Source organism: Hevea brasiliensis, chromosome 15, assembly GCF_030052815.1.
Source record: "Hevea brasiliensis isolate MT/VB/25A 57/8 chromosome 15, ASM3005281v1, whole genome shotgun sequence".
NCBI classification, from domain to species: Eukaryota; Viridiplantae; Streptophyta; class Magnoliopsida; order Malpighiales; family Euphorbiaceae; genus Hevea; species Hevea brasiliensis.
The window spans coordinates 49545063-49567220 of NC_079507.1; the positions used below are offsets into that span (position 1 = coordinate 49545063).

General features: G+C 34.6%; 1 protein-coding gene across 2 annotated transcripts; it reads left to right on the top strand.

Moving 5' to 3' along the window:
- Positions 1 to 15124: 15124 nt before the first annotated feature.
- On the top strand, positions 15125 to 21151 carry LOC110648143 (two-component response regulator-like APRR2). Of its 2 annotated transcripts, none has more exons than XM_058135978.1 (12): positions 15125 to 15296; positions 16114 to 16316; positions 16884 to 16963; positions 17243 to 17309; positions 17467 to 17513; positions 17792 to 17869; positions 17962 to 18510; positions 19241 to 19381; positions 19534 to 19803; positions 19933 to 20001; positions 20122 to 20199; positions 20492 to 21151. In XM_058135978.1, exons 2-12 carry the CDS (start codon positions 16187 to 16189, stop codon positions 20654 to 20656), a joined length of 1674 nt encoding a protein of 557 aa, XP_057991961.1. In that variant the 5' UTR covers positions 15125 to 15296; positions 16114 to 16186; the 3' UTR covers positions 20657 to 21151. The 2 variants fall into 2 exon arrangements, with proteins under 2 accessions (XP_057991961.1, XP_057991962.1); XM_058135979.1 differs by having other exon boundaries at positions 15165 to 15296; positions 16039 to 16316.
- The last annotated feature ends 1007 nt before the right edge of the window (positions 21152 to 22158 follow it).

Sequence of the window (22158 nt, forward strand, 5' to 3'; positions counted from 1 at the left end):
GTTTACAGTCGGGTGAGTCGAAAACTCCGTTGGTAAGTCCATTTTATGGCCTGACTGTCCGCTTGTTTTCTTGAATTTGGGCCCAATGGGCCTTAGAGTTGGGTTAATGAACAGTTAGGCTTACTACGGGCCTCGGGGCTTTAGGTCGCCTGTGTCCTAGTGCCGGTCCGGCCCATAGGTTGGGTCGTGACAAATGTGGTATCAGAGCTTAGGCTCCAGATTCATTGGGAAAAATCATCTAAGTGTTGAGAAGAGTCTACTAGGAGTCACATGCGGAGTATAGGATTCTATTTCGTCTTTTCCTGTAATTCTTTGTTTCTAGATTCTACGTTATACCTCGGGAAATATAAGATTACCTCAGTTAGTGTCTTGATTTTCGTGGAGTACATAGAAATGTGAAATAGAGTTAGTAGACGTGTGAGGTCTATCATGAGGATACGTACTCCAAGAAATGTTATATTTTTGTCAGTATGGGTTTAAATGGTGTGCCCATTTCGTATAAGGCACGAGTACATAAAAGTGAGTCTTAAAAGTACAGTTGCCCTAGATAAGGATGAGGATACCACTCCGGCACATCGATGACCCAATGTAATAAGTTTGTGATAATAGAAGATTCAGAGAGATAAGAAATTGGGAGACCTAGTCTGTCAGGACGTATCGTAGTAACTATACAATGTTCTCGATGTCTGCTATGTAAGCTGCATATTACAGTACCGACATTAGATTATTGTGTAGAGATGCGTGCATCCCCGTGGTGCTCCATAATGAGGGTGTTTGAGATGGCTTCGCTTTGGTACAGCTTATGCCGTAACGCAGTTCTATATTTGCAGAGGAGTTGGGAACTCCGGCTAAGAGTCTAGTGTTATAATATTGAAAGGTCAAAGTTGGGTGATAACTAGAGTCGTGACTCGTTACTGAGATGATCTACAGATACATAAAGAGTTTCAATCATAACAGAGGTTTCGGACTAGTTGCAAAGTAAAGGTGACACTTATAGAGTGAGAATAGTATACCTTGTGTGTATCAGTATAGAATAAAGTACAACTCTACTACCTAGAGAAGGTCGAAACTATGAATTGATGATTTATAGAGCTATGATATGATAAAAGAGTCATTAACTTGACATGGTTCTGGCAAGGTGGTAGATGTAGTACCTTTGTTGCAGCAAGTTAGGATATAGTCCTATCTTTTCAGAATGGATCGAAGGTTATTACTGATAATGATGACTTATGGAATAGTGTCCCAGATGGGACTGTAGAGTGTGGTAGAGAGTAGTTGGCTCGGGTATCCTGGAGAGGATACAAGTTCCATTATAGGAATCATATATAATCAGATCATGATGGATGTAAGTCCTTTGAATTGGATGACAGGTTTGGGTGCCCGGAATCTTAAGTTTTGGCTAGTTGAGTAAACATGGAAAATAATAATTATAATAGTGTTAAGAGTAATAAATTAGCGAAGATAAATCACAGAAGGCCAATGGATAAAGAAAGTGCAGAATGAAAGTTTGGACAATTGATTGCATATGCAATATAATCTAAATGCTAGTGGAAGTACTAGCTAGAGTGGTCAAAGGACCAAATTTGAGTAGCACAGACATATGATAACGCGATAGAGACTCTGAAAGATATAGTTAGCAAGTACAGCTATTATGTTAGGAAGAAGAATGAAACCAGGGATAGAATAGTCAAGTTCTATTTTGGGTAAGACAAAGGAAATAAATGAAAGGACAACCTAAAGAGCGCATAATAAAAGGAACAAAGTTAAGATATAGGATAGGCTAAGCGTTATTCTTGGCAAGGAGAATGACAAGGATGGAAAACCCAAAATGGGACCACATTAGTGAGAAAAGTGATGGAGGTATGGAATACAATAATAATGAGTAAATGTTAGAAGGTGTGCGATGGTATTGCGGACTACCTAAATAGGTAGAGAAAGAGAAGTTAGTAAGCAGTAAGTTGAATAAAAGTCAGTCTAAGGGATCAAATAGGTATGATGAGAGAAAAAGAATGATAGATAATGACACATAGGTTTTAGGTTAGACTTTTGAGATAGTGAGAAGGTAGTTAGAGGTTCGTTATGAATGTCAGGCAAACATTTTTAGTGTGATCAACAGAATCACTTTGTAGTGAAGCAATAATGACAGGACAATAGTAGGGGTAGAACGAAAAGTGACAAGTCTGGATGGTTATAAATCACTAGAAAGTTCAAGGATCAAATTAATGACCCTAGATAATGGTGGAATTAGTGTTGGAAGAATTTATTAGTGAGAGAAATCTTTCAGGAATCAACAAAAGTTAAGGGCACAATAAAAACGATGATAGATATGAATCATAGGTCGAGTATAAGTAAAGTTAATAAATTATAAAATATTATGTCAAGAAGGAAAATGGTACGGTAAAGGGTTCATGCAGATGATACCTTATAAGTAGAGCATAATTGTGCTAGGAGATGATGAAATTTGGAGAGAAAGACCAAGAAACTTAGGTGAAACGTTATAATATGACAATCGGGTGTAGTTGAATATAAGAGGATATTTTCTTTCTTTTCAAGTTTAGCTTGTGCTTTTGGTTCTAGAAGGTTATATAAGGAACAAAATCGAGTCAAGGAGACCTAGTTATTGAGAGTTTAGTAGGCACAAATTCATACATAATTTCCTGATATGAGAATGACAGTAAGTGCATACCTAGTATTAAGTATGAAAGGACGAACAGAGTAATGACAGGAGTTAAATTGAGTTAGCTACTAAGGCTTGCAACTGTTTTAAACTATGAGCTGGAGGAAGTACTATTTATGGTTGAGATTCAATAGATGAAATTGTTGCTGATGGGTAATTTGAGGTTGAAGTTTAGAAAGCTATGGGCAGTATATATGATTATATTAAGGAGAATGAACACGTGAAGTATCTTGTTTGGAATTAAGGCATGACACATATTTCCTACAGCCGTGTTAGTTCAGATGGAACTTATAGTTTATGGGGCTCATATTCATCCAAGATGAGCAATTTCCTACTAAGGCTGGTAGGGAATGATAATGTTCTGATAGTTAAGTTGGGAAAGGGGTTACAAAAACGAATTTTCTATGGTTAATTATAAGTGTTACAAAAGGTGAAGAATATGTCAAGGAGTAAGTCGTAAGGTTAGAATTTTCAAGTAATGGAACTAGTAATCAAGATAAGACTAAGAAATAAAAAGAAAGTTAAAGTTGATGATGTGATAGACGCCTTTGAAGGAAAAGGTGTAAGGATGAGATATGACTAAAATTAAGGAATAAGTACAAAAGTTGAAAAGATACCAACAATACCAAAAATAGGAAAAGGGAAGTGGATAAGATGCAAAGGACAGGAAGAGAGCTCGATAGAGTCAGTTATAATGACGAGGATAAGGAGTGTCTAACCACTGCCCCTGTGTTAACACTACCTATGAGCGGTGAAGGATACACCGTGTACTGTGACGCCTTCAGAGTTGGCCTAGGGTGTGTTTTGATGCGGAATGGAAAAGTAGTGGCTTATGCTTCAAGGCAGCTGAAGAGGCATGAGCAGAACTATCCCACCCATGATTTGGAAATGGCGGCTGTAGTCTTTGCACTAAAAATCTGGAGACACTACCTGTATGGTGAAGTGTGCGAGATATACACCGACTATAAGAGTTTGAAGTGCATCTTCCAACAGAGGGATTTAAACTTGAGACAGAGGAGATGGATGGAGCTTCTGGAAGACTATGATTGCACCATCCAGTACCACCCTGGGAAGGCTAATGTAGTAGCAGATGCTTTAAGCAGAAAATCTTCTGGCAGTTTGGCGCACATTTCAGCAGAGAAGAGACCGTTGATTCAAAAAGTACATGAGTTGATGGATCAAGGTTTAATCCTAGATCTTTCAGATGAGGGGGTCTTGTTGGCTCATTTTTCAGTGAGGCCAGACTTGCGAGATAGAGTTAGAGTTTCCCAACACAGAGACCAACAATTAATGAAGATCATAGAAAGAGTACAACAAGGTGAAGGTGGTGAGTTTGGATTTGCCAATGATGGTGCCCTAGTGCAAGGTTCTAGGATATGTGTGCCCGATGTGGACAACCTCAGGAATGAAATCATGCAAGAGGCACACTATACACTGTACAGTATCCACCCAGGTTCCACCAAGATGTACCATGATGTGAAAGATAGCTACTGGTGGAATGGCATGAAGAGAGACATAGCAGACTTTGTGTCCAAGTGCTTGACTTGTCAGAAGGTGAAGTTTGAACACCAGAGACCATCGTGAAGCGCAAGAGCTCCCTATCCCGTAATGGAAGTGGGAAATGATTACTATTGATTTTGTGACTGGGTTGCCTCGCATCACGCGAGGATATGACTCGATATGGGTAATTGTAGACCGCTTGACCAAATCACTCACTTCTTACTCAGAAGACTACATACTGTGGCACAAGATGCCCTCTACATTCGAGAAATAGTCGATTGCATGGAGTTCCTGGCCCATAATATCCGACAGAGGGCCCCAGCTCACTTCTGGTTTTGGAGAAAGTTGCAGGAGGCACTTGGCACACGCTTGAACTTCAAGATGACCTTCCACCCTTAGACAGACGGACAATTGAAGGACAATCCAAACATCGAAGACATGCTTAGCATGAGTGTTTTGTATTTTTTATGTCAATGGGATGAGCAACTAGCTTTGGTGGAGTTTGCCTACAACAACAGCTTATCACTCCAAAGATAGGGAAGCCACCCTATGAGGCACTATATGGAAGAAAGTATAGGTCTCCTCAGTGTAGGACGGAAATGGGGAAGCGAAGGTGCATGATGTAGACCTAGTGCAGTACACTTCAGAGATAGTTCCTTTAATCAGTGAACGATCAAAACACTTTCAAGAGGCGTAAGAGTTATGTAGACCCTAGACGGAGGGATGTGGAGTTTGCAGTAGGCGACTATGTATTCCTGAAGGTTTCTCCAATGAAGGGAGTCATGAGATTTGGAAAGAAGGGCAAGTTGGCACCTCGGTATATTGGACCTTTTGAGGTTACTGATAGAGTTGGAGCAGTTGCCTACCGGTTGGAGCTACCACCCAACCTTTCTCACGTTCATCCCGTGTTTCACATCTCCATGCTCAGGAAATACATTCCAGATCCTTCTCATGTACTACAATGGATGTAATAGAACTAAAGGAGAACTTGACATTTGAGGAGCAACTCAGCCATAGTGGACGACCTAGTGAGACAGCTAAGATCAAAACAGATCCTTATGGTTAAGGTTTTGTGGAGGAGCCAGTCAGTGGAAGAGTGCACCTGGGAGTCAGAACGGGACATGCGTAGCAAGTACCCTTATCTGTTCAATGTGTAATCATGTACTTTATTCTGCCTTGTGTAAAATTCGAGGATGAATTTTCTGTAAGGGGGGAAGAATGTAACACCCCTGATTTTTTATATATTATTATTGGGCTTCGCGTAGGTATCCTCAATTCGCGGAAATTCGGCTTGTCCTGGATCTGTGAATTTCCTACTGCATGCACCACTGAAAAGTCTCCGAATTGGATCGAGGTTTTGGCTACCCCACCATTGTCGTGCATCCCGAGCGCTTCAAGTCGGAATCGGCAAAGGTAAACCCGAACCTTGCTTTTTCGTAATTTTCTAGTGCTTAAATAGGATTGAAAATCCATAAAATATTCGTGGTAGCTTAGAAAATTACGATTCTTTTGCAATAGCTTAGTAATATTTCTAAGGACCATGCAAGTAGTTTTATAATTTTTAGAGCTTATTTGGGCGCTTTTTGCAAAAATGGTCAATTATAGGGACTAAATTGAAATTTTACATATTGTGATGAATGATTGATTTAATGGGCCCGGAGGGGCCTGTGACGTGATTGAGTTGTGGATATGTGGATATAGAAGTGTGTTTTAAGCCCTTTGCAGTTGGGTAGGTCCTAGGTATAGGGAGACTCACGATTTTCGGCACGAATTAGGACGTATTTGGTCTTTTTCCTTGTTTGTATGGAGTCAAATTTATTAAATGATTGTAATAAAATTGTCAGGTGAGCCGGGACAGCCTTCTTCCTCCGCCCAGCCGCCTCAGTGACCACCGTCAAGTCTGTGAGTAAAATATTAATTTTAATTGTAATTTCGATATTATTATATGTTCAACATGCCCATGCATCACTTATATGCATATATTTATGTAGTTAAACTCTAGGCACGAATTATGTTGCATTCATAATCTAATGTGCCATGAATGTTGTTGTGGTAATTTGGAGCAGCGTGGCGGCGTGCGTGTGATGTGGTGTGGACTATGGATAGGACAGGCGATCACGGCTTGAGTAATTCGGGACCCGATCCTTCGAGGGGTAGTCACGGCTTGAGTAATTCTGGGACCTCGATTTGGTTATTAAGTGGAAGTCCGAGCTTGAGTAATTCACCGCACTGTGTTGGATTTAAGAGAGCTATATAGGGATCACTCCTATATGTTATGATTGATACTACAGGTGTGTGAGTGCTCCAAATTACCTTTTGATGTTATGATGTGAAAATGTTGTTTATGTTGCATTTCACTCAACAGGGTGCATTAGTTCAGATAGTTATAGAGATTATAGTTAAGATTGATATTTTACTCTCTGAGTCGAACGCTCACTCCTGTTCAAAAATTTTTACAGGCCACAGGAGGATATTTATTCTGGGTTAACCTGCTTTTATACTTCGCAGGTTGTTTATCGATATTTGTGTAATTTTATTTACTCCTAGAATTTCCGCATGTGTTAGCAGTAATTATTTGAATTTGGTCTGTAATATTATATTCATGTTGGACCTGTAAACTTAATATTTTAAGTCTGTTTTGATGGATTGGATGAGGGAGCTGAGCTCCCATTTATTATTATGTTGATGAGTATGTGGAGGGTGAGCTGAGCTCCCCAATGGATGGTTTATTGTGTTTACAGGTCGGGTGAGTCGAAAACTCCCCGTTGGTAAGTCCATTTTATGGCCGGACTCTGTCCGTTTGTTTTCTTGAATTTGGGCCCAATGGGCCTTAGAGTTGGGTTAATGAACAGTTAGGCTTACTACGGGCCTCGGGGGCTTTAGGCTGGCCCAGGTCCTAGTGCCGGTCCGGCCCATAGGTTGGGTCGTGACAAATTTGGCTAAATGTCCTCCATCAAAATTGTCCCTTAATGTCTTAGCTTTAATTCCCTTTTTGAATCACTTCATTTGGAGTTTTATAGCTTAAGTTATGGCCATTTTTCTAAAGCTAGTCGGATTAGTTACAACCCAGAATTCTGGGCAATTCTTGATTCTGGCAGTTTTGAGCAACCAATTTTAGTTGACAAATTGACTTGGTTATAGGAAGAATTTGGGTTTATGTTCTTGTAGTACTATGTTATAGCTTTCTAATGGTTCAAAAATGAGGTCATTTGGACCTTTCTAGACCAAGTTATGGCTAAATGAACTGTTCATTTGGTCATTTTTTTACAGTAGCAGTGTGCCAATTTCGGGTTCGACCTAATTGTTCATTAACTTAAAGCCATTTTCAGGGCAGGATTTTTGTATGAAAATTATGGCATTATGTGTCTACTTTCATCTTCAATTAGCCTCACACTAATTGGAGTGGCATAATTATAGTTTTGATCCCTGAAATGGACCTAGGTCTGGCTGTCCAGAATTGGACCCCTACCAGAATTGGACCTAGGTCATTTCAATTCTCATCACTCCAACACACTCCAATTGGCCCCAATTGACCATTTTGAGTCTCAATTAGGTCAAGTTGCTTCAATTTCAAAAATCCCAAAATTTTTCCCCCAATTTCCCTAAGTCAAGAACCCTAATTTTTCTAAATTGTACAATAGGTGAAATTAAAGTACCTAATTCATACCTAGACACTTAATTTCACTTGTATACATGTTTTATCAAACCAAAACACATCAACTCCTACAACCACCATGGCAGCCGAAATTCCCTAATTTCTCACATAATTGATTTTGTTTCATTTCTTCAATTTCTAAGTTAATTCAAGTATCTAAACATGTATTTAAATAGACAATTGAAAGTTAAAACACTAACCTTATGTGAAGCTCTTAAATCCTCACTTTTTCCTCCAATTCTTTCAATTTTCTTCTTCCTTTTGATTCTCAATATACTTGCCAAGAGTAAAAAACAAGGTTTGAGGAAGAAATTTGTGAGATGATAGGATGAATTCAAGCTTTAAAAGCTTGAAATTTAATGGCTATGGTAGATTTTTGAGAGAGAGAGAGAGAGCCAAGAGAGAGATGGCAATTTGAGAAGAAGATGACCAAATGAATTTTTTTTTTCTTTTAATTATGCGTATTTATCTCTTAATTGACTTAGTCAAATAATTTATTAATTAATAATTTATTTATGATCTCATGCATAGGTCATTAGGGTGATGTCAAAATTTTCTTTTTAATTTCTTTTCATTTTCCATACTTCTTTAATTTAAATTTATATTTTGAAATTGTAATTTCTCATATTTTATCGGACAGTTAGGCCATGAGTCATCTGTAAGGGTGAATTGACCAATTTGCCCCTCGCCGATCTGATCCGGTTTATCAATAATTTTGTATTTTTTCCAGAACCCTAATCTAATTATTTGATTTGGTTCTCCACCTTTTTCTGTGATTTTCACATTTCCCTTCGCTTTGCAATTTTTCCTAGGACTGTGATATCACAATGTCTCATACAAAATTAGGGTTTTGATTGATCTCGCAGTCACTTTCCAGTGCGGTTACCCATCGCTGTGACCCCCGGCTCATTTAACTTTTTATGTTCTATTTTTCTTATTTGTAATTTATCTTCTGGTAATCACTATTAATTTTTATTCATGGTTATTTTAGGTGACTTTAATATGGTTCTAATCCTCTTTATTGTCCGGATTGACAACGGTCACCGGAATAGTGATTTGCACAGGACTATACATGTAGGAGTGTTACAAGTGGTATCCTCACCATTATCTAGGGTAACTGTACTATCAAAACTCACCTTTATGTATTCTTGCCTAGCACAAGATAGGCACACCACTTAGACCCATACTGACAGAAACATAGCATTTCTTGGAGTACATATTTTCATGGCAGACCTCAACACATCTGATAAATCTATTTCACGTCACCATGTACTTCACAAAACCGAGGTGCTAAACTAAAGCACTCTTAAGCTACTCAAGGAATAATGCAGAATCTAGAAGTAAGGAATTACAAAAGAAGACGAAACAGGATCCTATACTCTGCATGTAACATCCTAACAAGACTCCTTTTACACTCCCAAGTATACTCTTTCCCATGAATCTGGAGCCTAAGCTCTGATACCAATCTTGTCATGACTCAAACTCGCGGGCCAGACCGGCACTAGGACTTGGGTCAGCACAAGGTCCCCGAAGCCCGTAGTAAGCCCAATTATCTTTCAACCCAAACTTAAACCCATATTTGGCCTAAATTTTAAGGAAATAACCGGATAGAATCTGACTATAATATGGACCATCCAACGAGGAGTTTTTGGCTCACCCAACCTATAAACACAAAAATCTAATCCATTAGGGAGCTCAGCTCACCCTCACAATTATCCACAAATCACAATAAGATCAAATGGCAGCTCAGCTCCCTCAAACCAAGCTATATACCCAGTCCATTCAACATCACATGCATCATAAGAAGTTTATAAATTTTCAAAAGAGAAGAGACATAATCTTTTACAGCCCAAATCAAATTAAATAACCCCTACACATACGGAGTTCTAAAACTTCCCTTGATTACATAAATTATACAAAATGAACATAAGTGGACCTGTGAGGAAGCGAATAGGTCATTTACAATAAGGCACTCCTGTATCCTAGAAAAATAGTAAACAGAAGTGAGCGTTCGACTTAGAGAGTAAATATTTATTTTACCTATAATTTCTATAACTATCTAATTCTAATGCATCCTTAGAAATGAAATGCATCATTTTCATACAAATCATGCAAACAAGTCAGTTCACATCAAAGATAATCTGGAGCACTCACGCACCCAAGTCATATTCATTCTCACGCACACATATATGGGGAGCTGATCCCCCTACCCACCTCTCTTAATCCAAGACTTGCCAGCGAGATCAACTCAAGCCGAACTTTTGCTTAATAATTCATATGTGGGGGCAAGCGAGATAAACTCAAAGTCGTGCCTACCCCAACTTATCCATAATAAGGATCGGGTCCTAGCGAGTCAAGCTCTAGCCGCGTCTACCCGTTCTACCCATATCCATATACTCCACATACACACTAACTCACACACACAGCTCTAAATTATCAAAACATAGCAACCAAAGTAATATCATCAGGTATAAATACAAAGCAGGGCATGCCTAATATTTAACTACATAAATATAAGTAATAGTAATGTATGAGCATACCAGAAATATAATAATATTAAAATTATAAATAAAATAAATATCTACTCACGGATTAGTCGACTAGACTGCAGCTGGTCCTGCTGAAAAGAGAAGACGACCAGTACCAATCGCCTAAATATACACACTGACTTCTATCAAAAGACTAACAAAACTAAATAATTAATTTAAACCATAAAATCAAAATAGTTTCCAAGATCTTGTCGAAATTTCAACAGAGTTTCTCCTCCATCTAGGATCTACCCAATCTGCACAATGGTTCAAATAACACTTCTAGAATCACACATCTAAACATATATCTCATCAATATCATATGGCCCCTCCTAGGCCTTCCAAATCAGGCAATAGTCACAAACTTGAAAAAGTACCTTTTAGCCCCTAAAATGGATATTCTGCAAAAATCACTCAAATAAGCTCTAAAAATTCTAAATCTTTGCCCTGCGATCCTCAACAATATTATAAAACTATTGCAAAAAGAATTATAATTTTCTAATAACCCCTAAATATTTTAAGGATTTTTATTCTAAACCGAACACTAAATAACTGAAGAAACTTTGAGTTCGGATTTACCTATGCCAATTCTAATGCTTGAAATGCGTCCGGGGTATCTGCAAATAGTGGGTAGCCTATAACTTTGACCCGGTTCGGAAATGGTTCCAGCAGCTTATCTACTCAGCCCAAAATTGCAGATCTGAGTGACGATCGAATTTCCATGAAACGAAAGTACCTATGCGAAGTCCATAATACTAGGGTTAGAATAAAATATTTACATATAAAATAATTATTTAAAAATTAGGGATGTTACAATTACATTGCATTACATTACGCTTTGATATGACATAATCAAATTTATAATGTAATTGCAATATATTGCATATTTGCTTATGTTGTTTGGTAATACAAAATAATTTAATGCAATAGAATCACAATTATGTAACCTAGTAATCATTATATACAAAAATATATAATATCATAATTACTTATTTTGATTTTATAATATATTATCAATATTATCACTACCACCGCAACATGGCCACTACTGCTACTACCACTATTACCACCACTATATTCAGTCACCACTATTATCACCACCACCACTATCACCATCACCATCACCATCACCATCTTATTATCACTATTGCTGTCACCATCACTTGACTACCATTATCACCATTTAGCTATTATCACCTCTACTACCACCTTGTCATTACCACCACCACTATCTCGCATTGCCACCACTACCACTATTTAATTATCTTTGTCTCCACCACCACCACCAGTATTATCATTTAACTACCATTATCACTCGACTATCAATCACTGCAATCATTACTATTTATTATTAGTATTATAAAAAAAATTAAATATTAAAATAAAAATTATAATTATATTACACTACATATATTTTTATTTTATAACTAAATAAAAGAATGTAATGATAATTATATTATATTATAATTTTAATTATACTATATTATTGATTATATTATATTATATTACAGTTTGTCACATATAATTTAATAATATAAATTGTAATACGAGTTGGTCTCCGAATAAATTAATTATCTGTTACTATAGTTCTTGTTAGTTTAAGAACCCCTTTTAGGCTAGAATTCTAACTCAGCCATATGATTATCTCGAAGTCCTATCCGAAAGAGGGAAATCTCTCATCGAGCGTCTAGGTGTTCGGGCATCCATTTAATACTCGGGTGAGTTACCCATGTGAGTGAATATTCTCTGAATGAGTCTTGTAGGATGAGCGGCATCATGTATTCATCTTTAATAAATTAATTTTCAAATTTTTGAAGACATGAAACCTATGATGCCACGTCTCAAAGGAAGATTTCATCAAGGCCAAGGATTTTTTTTTTTAATATTTTTGGGTTCATCATGATTGCTCAATTGTTGGTCATGAACCCATCATTGATAATAAGGGACAAAAATAGCACAAAAGAAAAGGCAAACCAAAATCATAGATTGACAACTTAGGCTTGGTGAAAAGATTGGAATATTGATCAATTATTTACGTGAAATTAATTTAAAAAAAAAAATAAATTAGTTGAGTGTTCAATAATTTCTTATGAGTTGGGTGGAAAAGGTTTTTTTTTTTTTTTTTTTTCAAAATAACACAATGCACAATGATTACTTAATTAGTAGAAGGACTTTTAATTATGTTAATGTTGATTTTTTTTTCTAAGAAATGGGAAGGAAATTATAATACACTAAAGGGATTGTGTCACATGTATTTTTTTAATGTAATTTTAAAACAATATTTTATTTTTCAATAATAAATGTCTTCTCATATTCTTTTTTTTAATTAATCAATTGTAAAAAAACTAATTAAAAATAATAAATATTAAATACAGTAATAAGATTTATTGCATTTTTAAGTAGAGAACTCATATTCAATCTTTAGACAAGACAATATTAGGAGAGGAAGCCATGAACTTTGAAACAATTAGTCTGGATGGTAAAATATACATAGAAAAAATTATGCTAAATAAGAAAATAATAAAAAAATTAAAATACATTTAAAATTTTAAAATCCAAAATAAATGTTATTTAAAGAATATTTTTCGAGCAAAACTTTTCACAATTTATTTTTAAAATTTTAAAAATACTTTAAAAAATGTTAAAAAATTAATGGAAAATTTTTTGAAATTTTATATGTATTTAATTTTTAATAATTAACTTCTAAAAATAACAGAAGTATTAGATAGTTTATTACATTATATATTAGATAGTTCACTCTCAATGATAAATATCTTACCACATTTATGACATTCACATATATCATAAAACATTACATAAAAAAATAATAATAAAACACTCTAAACTATACTAATATAAAATTAAAATGGATTCTTTTAAAATAAATTAAAAATGCTTTAGAAATTTTTTAAACATGCATGAATTTATTTTTTTAAATGAATTATTTTTTAATTTAAAAAAAAATTGAATTTTTTCATTTTAAATATAAAAATCGATAAAAAAATAAATCAATTAAATTAAATTTTTGTAAAATTATAGTTTTTAACAAGGAAAGCTTTTATGAATAAATTTATGAGAGCTAATAATTTTATAATTTTTTAAGATTGTGAATTTTCAAGTTTAAATTTTAATGAGTAGAAAAATATGAATTATGGTTTAAAAGTTGAATTCAACACTATACACTGATTGAAATTTATTAATTAATTTTTTTATGTGCCAAAAAAAATTATTGATTGTAAAAATTTTAAGCCTTATTTAGTTCAAATGAATCAACTCCTTGAAGCTCCATTTTTTGGGAGTAAGTTATCTAACTTAAAGTTCCTAGTTACTATCTCCAGCCAAGTCTTAAATTTGACAAAATTTTTTTATTTTTACTTTTTCACCCCAAATTAAAAAAAATAAAGGGGTGCAATGATTAGAAACCATGATGCACAATCATAATTATTAAATCTGGATTAAAATAGCCGGTTAAACTAGTAAATTGATAAATTGGCCTTTAAATCGGTTCGAATTTGTAATTAAACTAGATAAAGAAGTAACTCGGTGTGACACAATCGACTTGGCGATTCAATCAGTAAACTGGTGTGACCCGGTTGACCAATCAATTTAATTATTTAAAAGAATTTTTTTAGTTTTGGTATAAAGGAAAGAATTCAAAACCTCATAAAAAGTTTTTAAAATAAAAATCAATTGAATTAGTTTAGTAGTTACTTATTTTTTTTATTTCAATATATTTATTTTTTAATATATACTTATAGTTGATAAATATTAACAAGATAATTATACAAAAATTTTACTTGAATTCTTTTATATAAAATTTAAGTTAAAATTTTATCTTAAATAATTAAAATTTAATTAATTATATTTATTTATTTATATTAATAAGTATTGTATTCAATTATTTTTTAATTAATTTATATATATATATATAATTAATTTTTAATGATCACTGATTAAATTATTGAGTCATTAATTAAATCACTAATCTATTTACTCAATCTCTTCATCAAATTAATTTGGATAAATTTTAATAATTATCTCTGAACTTATATAGTTGTAATACTATAGTACTTTAAATTTAAAATATAACATAAAATCTTCTAAACTTTTAAATTTTACATAGTAAAATCCCTTTGACTTTTAATTATTGATTTTCCAGTTAGAAACTGACATGAACAATTTCCACATGATGATTAGTCAACATTTTTCTCTTATCTCTTGTGCAAAGTGTAAAATTATTCTCATTACATATGAAAATTTATTCTGTTTATAGAGAGAAAAATAATTCAATTTACACATGACTTAAGAGAAAAAAGAGAAATACTGATTAAGTTCATGTTGAAACTATTCAGATCAGCATGTAATTGAAAAATTGATAATTAGAGATTAGAGAGATTTTATTATACAAAATATGAAAATTAATATGATTTTATGTTATATTTTTTAAATTGAGAAATTATAATATTACAACTAAATAAATTCAGAGACGATCGTTAAAATCTACCCAATTAATTTTAGAGCCGAATTTAATAATATTGGGCACAACTATAATATAATAATTATGAGAATTAAAAATTGAATTAAAAAATAGTTTAGGAATATTCAGTTAAAAAAGTTGTTATAATTAGAAAGAGCGCCTTTTTGTGGTCTTCTTTTTCCTTTTTTTTCTTTCTTTTTTGTTTTTCATATTCTGTGGTCTATAGCCAACCGATTGCAACTCTACACGACACTAGTCTCAGAGACCCCTCTGACACAAATCGTACTGACACATCTCTCTCCCCTCACCGGCCGGTCCCCCCACCCCCCCCCCCCCCCCTTCCTTTTCTCTCTCTATGTAACACAACTCTCTCTCTCTTTCAAAGCAGAGAGGGTCTTAAATACAGCCGAAGTTGCAGCTGCAAGTGAGTTGAGGAGAAGAAGAGAGCTGCTAAAAAATGTATGCTGCATTTAATTTGATGATTATTTTGAAGAGTATTGATTTTTTTTTCCTGATGATTTTGATAGTAATATGTGCATGCTTGTGGTAGGCTTTTAACATTTTATGTCTTTTCTCATTTCTTGTTTTTGTTTTGAGGAATTCCAAGTTTTGCTTATGCACTTGGTTGTTCTTTTTTCTTTTTTTTTTGGTTTTTCTCCTTTCTTGTTCGATCATTTTCTCCACCTATGTTGGGGATTTTCTTGTCCTTTGCTATTTAAATGATGGAGATCTTTCATGGGTTTTTGTCTTGTAAAACTGAGAAGAGGAAAGAAATCTTCAGACTTTTTGAACATGATCTTTGTCTTTTTCTTTTTTGTGGCTGAGGCTGATTAAGTTGTGTATACTCTCGTGTGTGAGACTGTCTATGAGTATTCCATCTGTTTCCCTTCCCACCACCGAGCCGCCCCGGCCCCCCCCCCCCCCTCTTCCCTTCTTTTTTTTTTCTACTTTTAATCTTGCAGGGGGGAAAAAAAAAGAGAGAAAAATGAATGGAAAAAAATAAATTAATGCAGTAGACTAGAATATAAAGTATAAGTTTCTTCATACTGGCCATTATTGAGAGACCAGCATATTACATGTAAAGCACTTTTAAATGTAGATTAATTTCTTTCAGTATGGAATCTGTTGTTTAAAGATGGTCTTTTCATTTATTGGGGGCCCTTTTTTTTTATCTCTTTCTTTGTCCTTGTTTGGCTTAAAGATATGGGTAACTACTCGTTAGATCAAGTGCTAAGGAACTCTTGAAGTGAAATTCGTGTTCATGTGGTTCATGTAGAGTTGGGTTGGATGTTGAGAAGCTGTGATCCTGGAAACTTGTCGGTTGCCTGAGAAACGATGCCAAACCAGCTATGGTTTGCACTGCTAATTATTTATCAGCATGGAAGGATTTTCCAAAGGGCCTCAGTGTTCTTCTCCTTGCGGAGGATAGCAGTTCTGCTGCAGAGATGAAGTCGAAACTCGAAGCAATGGATTATATTGGTTAGAGATCTTGATTTCCCCTTTTGTTCTTCACCATTTGCATACAATTTTAATTTTTTGTTCTGAATTAGAAATTTTGATTGCATTGTTAAATGTATTTCACCTAACTTTTGATGGTTCAAATTTATTTCACCTAACTTTTGTTGGCTATAGATCCCCATCTCTTTAGATTTTCAGTATGTAGTTCTTTATGCTAATTGGGTAAACTATACTCCTTTCTTGATGTTCCTTAAGTTCCTATATAATTTGGCTAACTTTTAGTTGCCATTCCAAAATCTTTTTGAAAAGCTTTTTCTTTTTATCCCTCATTTATTGATCTTTAGATATTCACTGTATGAAATTAGAATACGAGGATTTCTCATAAAACCAATAATATGATATTAAAAATGCATCATAAGATCTCAATGCAAAAATTATGGTTTTCTTTCTTCAATTGTTGATAAGATTCTTTGTTTCTTGGTCTACTTTGTTGTTTGTTGTTACTTGTCATGTAATGTTATAGTGATTTATTCTCTTCCATTGGACTTTCTTTCTGCATATATTCTAACATTACCATGCTCTTTCCAGTGTCTATATTCTGCAATGAGAATGAAGCTTTGTCAGTAATTTCAAGCAAACCTGAAAGCTTTCATGTTGCCATTGTAGAGGTAATGACTTAATTCAAACCACAACTTCAGTATTTGGTGGATATTGTAAACTTTCATTATAAAATTGATGTGGGTTCTTAGTTTTGAGAATATTATAAGCCTTGAAATGATAATCTCTGTTGTTTTTTTCCCCATCTCATGTTATGCATTTGTGATTTGTCTAATAATACCCTACCATCAATACTTCATTGCAGTTTCACTTCATCTTGCTGCATTAGATTGGATATAATTTTGATTGATGGAGCCTACATATTCATTTTTTGTTTAATGTGGACACAGGTGAGTACGAGCAATAGCAATGGGAGGTTCAAGTTCCTTGAAACTGCTAAGGACTTGCCTACGATCAGTAAGTTCAGCTGCCGCATTTTTTTTTTTTTAAATCAGCTTGGATAAAGATTTGTGACAATGTTGGTAATGAAGTAGTACAATATACTAAAAAAAACCATACAGAACGTTTTTCTGCAATATCTTCTAATCCAGATCTAAATGATGTTCTTTTCCAGTGATTTCAAACATTCATTGCCTGAGCATCATGATGAAGTGCATAGCGGTAATAATTTTCTCTCAGTTACTAGTCATTGGCATCTAATTTGCACTAGACATGAATAGATGCCAAAAGTTTGGCCAGTTCTGTTCCAAAACCAGTCTCTTTGAGTTTGGAATTATTTGATTATTTTTTCCTCAATTATTTTTCTTTTGTTCCTAAAATCAGAAACTAGTGTTGTACTTCCTGTTATTTCAGTGATCGGGAAAAAAAAAAAAAAGCCACCCTCCTTGAAAAGTTCTGTTGAATGGTAATTTCTAATGTATTTTGACAATCTACTTCAGCTTGGTGCTGTTGAGTTCCTTTGGAAACCTCTCTCTGAAGACAAACTAAGGAACATATGGCAGCATGTGGTTCACAAGGTTAGTTTAGTGTTCAGGTTCTGTTTATATTGTAAAGAATTGATGTTTCTTGCTATGAAAAGAATTTTTTTGGCTTCACTTTTCTTGAGCAGGCATTTAATGCTGGGGGAAGTGTCCTCTCTGAATCATTAAAGCCTGTCAAAGATTCTGTAGTTTCCATACTGCAGCTTCAAGTGGAAACTGAAGAGCCCAAGAATGAGACGTTAGAGAGAATAGAAAATACATCTCCAGCATCTGAAAATGATTATGAGTACTCATCAGGTAGTGATAGATACCCAGCTCCTTCAACCCCACAATTAAAACAAGGAGCCCGGTTATTGGATGATGGGGATTACCAAGATCTTACTAATTGTTCAACAGAAAAAGAGAGTGAGGAGCATGAGGGGGAATCTAAATCTGTCGAAACTACTTGTGCAATGACTGAAGTAACTCTGCAGGTCGGCCATCCTCAGAGCTCAATTGAGACTGTGATCAAAGAGAAAGATGACTCAGCTGATGGTGTTAAGAGTGAGAATAATCCATCTGGTCATCCGCCAAATAATGACAGTCTCAACAATCCTGATGGAAATGCCGCAAACCCTGTTAAAGCTTCTGGTCTTCACAATTCGTGTGGGACTAGAGTTAATCGAAAGAAAATAAAGGTAATCCTGTTTTCATGAGCATGGAATACTTTTGAAAGTTTCTTTGATCCTCAGTGGATCATCATTGTATCAATGCTTCAAGTTCTAACTCACTCCAAAAGTTAGCTCGGGGGAGGGGAGGGGAGGGGGGTGGAAGGGGTGGGGGAGTGTCAAAGCCATATAAGGGGCACATTAATGTGGGATCTTAACACATAGACTTGGAGCGTGAAACACTCATGAGAGGTCCAAATATTAGTTGGGGAGGCTCTAATACCATCTTAAGAAAATGGGCCGATCCTAACTCACCCCAAAAGCTAGCTCAAGGGGGGAGAAGTGGCCAAGACCATATAAGGGCACATTAGCCCTATCTCAAATCAATGTGGGATCTTAACAATTTCTCTTCCACCGAGCACATGATACTTCAGGATATTTTGCGGTTGATTATTTGGGATATAGTAATTTTTCTTATAATTTATATTAATTTGCTAATTTTTTTGGTTTTGGAGAATTTTCTGAATGGCCTCATCTTGTTAATTTGTTATCTTATTTTTCTTTTCTCACTTTCTCCCCACTTCAACATTTTTTACATGATTACTTTTCTCCTGTAGTTTCTCCTATTGGTCATATATTTTTTCTCTTCATTGCTAATTGAGCATCTCCAGAACTGGGTTTCTTTTTCAAGTTCAAAACAGGATTTCCCAATTTAAGTGCAGTATGGTGATTTTTGTTAACTCTTTGGTCTGGGCTTCAGGTAGACTGGACGCCTGAGCTGCACAAAAAATTTGTGCAGGCAGTGGAGCAACTGGGTGTAGATCAAGCCGTTCCTTCAAGAATACTAGAGGTGATGAAAGTGGGAGGCTTGACAAGGCATAATGTAGCAAGTCATCTCCAGGTTAGTAGTAAACTTATTCTTTACTGTTTTTTTAGCTTTTTATTCAACTAAAATCATTATATTGATTGAAGAATCCACTGTATAACAGTTATTGCTTAAAGTCATGCTTTATGGTTTTAGCTAACTAAAGAGCTTTGATTCTTTCCAAGCAGAAATATCGAATGCATCGGAGACATATTCTGCCCAAGGAAGATGATAGGAGATGGTCACAACAAAGGGATCCAGTACAAAGGAGCTATTCTCAACATAAACCTATCATGGCCTACCCTCTATGTCACCCTAATCATACTTTCCCACTTAGTCCTGTCTATCCCGTCTGGGGAGCACCTAGTGGTCACCCAGCTGGTGTCCAAATGTGGGGCTCACCAGGCTATGCCCCATGGCCATCAAGAGAAAATTGGCATTGGAAACCTTATCCAGGGGTAAAATTTGTTGTCTTTAGTACTACAATGGACAAAAGTATTTTTCAATGAAACAATTAACAGAGGTCATTCGCATAAGCATTTTCATCATGAAGATTTTGATACAGTTTCACATATTTCATGTTTCAGATGCATGCAGATGCATGGGGTTGCCCTGTGATGCCACCACCTCACAATCCTTATTCTTCCTCACCTCAAGTAAGTGTACCTACAAGAATTCTATTATGTTTATCTGAACTGTGCAATGGGTTTGCATATCCAGGCATGTATGCGTGCATTGCTATGAATTCTCTAAATGTTTATTAATGGAATATGCAGAATGTTACTGGGTTTCACAGTACTGGAATGGTTGACAATGGGTGCAATGTACCACAAAATTCGTTCAACCTACATCCGGTAACAAAATACCTTATAACTTAGCACAATTTTCTCAGATTTTATTCTGAATATGTTCATATCATGAGTGTCTATATAGTCCTAAAAATTGTTGAAACTTGTATAGTCAATTTGACATTGTTGTTTGAGCTACTATGAAGAGGAATAATCTCAAATATGTTAGTGATAGGCCATTAAATTTTGCTTTTTAGTTAATTTTTGACGTGTTTTGGTCATAAGAACTCTAAAATAGCTAAAAAAACAATTTTAAACGGATTTTTCTAACATCTAAAATGTGCTTGTCCATATGCAGGCAGAGGAGGTGGTTGACAAGGTAGTGAAAGAAGCAATCAACAAACCTTGGTTGCCCTTGCCTTTAGGCCTGAAGCCTCCTTCCACTGATACAGTCCTAGCAGAACTATCCAGGCAAGGCATCTCTAGAATTCCTCCCCACATCAACGACTCAAATTCCATGTGAGATGCATCATTACTAAACTACATCATGCTGATACATTTTCACTTGGATCAATGTCATCATCATTAAATAATGGAAAAGCTTCAACAAATCAAAATCCATCATCTGTGAGCAAATGGATGGGACCCCAATTGCTGGTATGAAGACAGACAATGAAGACAGCACAAACGGCTACTGACAGACCAAGTAGATGCAATGTTCACCTCATGTGAAGTTTGTGGTTGATAAATAAATCCTAACAAAGGGTAAAATGCTGTTGAATGTTGGCCTTTCTGGGTGTTTACGTTGAGCTTTTGTAGTTTTTCTGGATATTTATGTTTAAAGCTTCTTGTGTATGGATGGAAAGTTACAGATATGGGGAAATGGTGGGGAGCCTAGCAGTAGCACACAGGGACTTTGTGAATGAAGTTGACGTAGAATCTTGATGGACGCTGACACTTTTTCTATCCTTAATAGTAATAATGCTGTAGTAGACATCAGAGCATCAGCATTTGGATCTGTGGGAGTGGGAGCAATTTATCATTATTTTTTTTTTTTCTTTCTTTTGAGCCCAAGCATTTAGGTTGGATGTTCATGGGATTTGACGCATGGAGATGGGATTAATTGCATTGGTCCACTGCTGAGACCATATGCACATCCATTTTATTATCTTTTCCTTTGTCTAAACGATAAAGGAACACTTCGCTTTAATAAGTTTATTAAATATATTTACTCATTATTAATTTTATATTAAAAATTATTAATATTATAAAAAATATATATAATATTTCATAGAAAATTATAAAATATAATATTAAAAATATAATTTTTAGTTGCGCAAAACATATTTAATAATTCTTAACAAATGCAATATTATAGACATTAGAAAAAAATAATTTTATTTTATATATATATATATATATATATTAAAAATTAAGCTCGAAATCTCACAGTAATATGAAGTAAATTATTAATTATATTTATAGACTATTTAATTACATTTTTATCTTTAATTTATACATTATTAAATTATATTTTTTAATTTATTATGTCATATATACATTTTTTTGCTTTTTTAATTATATTTATATTTAATTAATATAATTAGTACACAATTAATTATTTCATTTTATGTTTTTATTTTTAATAAAAAGTTGCTATTATTTTATTATTTTAATATTATATTGTTATTGTTATAATAAATCCTAATACAATTTAAAAAATATATACTTTTTCTCTTCACCACTCTTTCCTCCTTTAACTCTAGGGGAGGAGGCTAACAAAAATACACTACAAAAAGAGGTTAATTATTACCCTATTAAAAAATTAGATAAATCAAACAAGACTAGAGGGTCATTTGTCAACTCCTTTAACCTTAGTCCAAACACAACCATAAAAATGTATTAGATCATATATTTAGATGTAGATAATAATTTTTTATGATTACTTCTTTTTTTTTTTTGTCAGTAAATAGACACACACGACTCAGTGACGGGAATGGATGCTTGTTAAAACCATGACAATTT

Bases quoted from the DNA above. Each gene is read 5' to 3' on its own strand.
- LOC110648143 (XM_058135978.1), top strand. From the start codon at position 16,187: ATGGTTTGCACTGCTAATTATTTATCAGCATGGAAGGATTTTCCAAAG. The intron at 16,964-17,242 runs GTAATGACTTAA...ATGTGGACACAG, and splicing joins TTCATGTTGCCATTGTAGAG to GTGAGTACGAGCAATAGCAA. The intron at 20,200-20,491 runs GTAACAAAATAC...GTCCATATGCAG, and splicing joins ATTCGTTCAACCTACATCCG to GCAGAGGAGGTGGTTGACAA.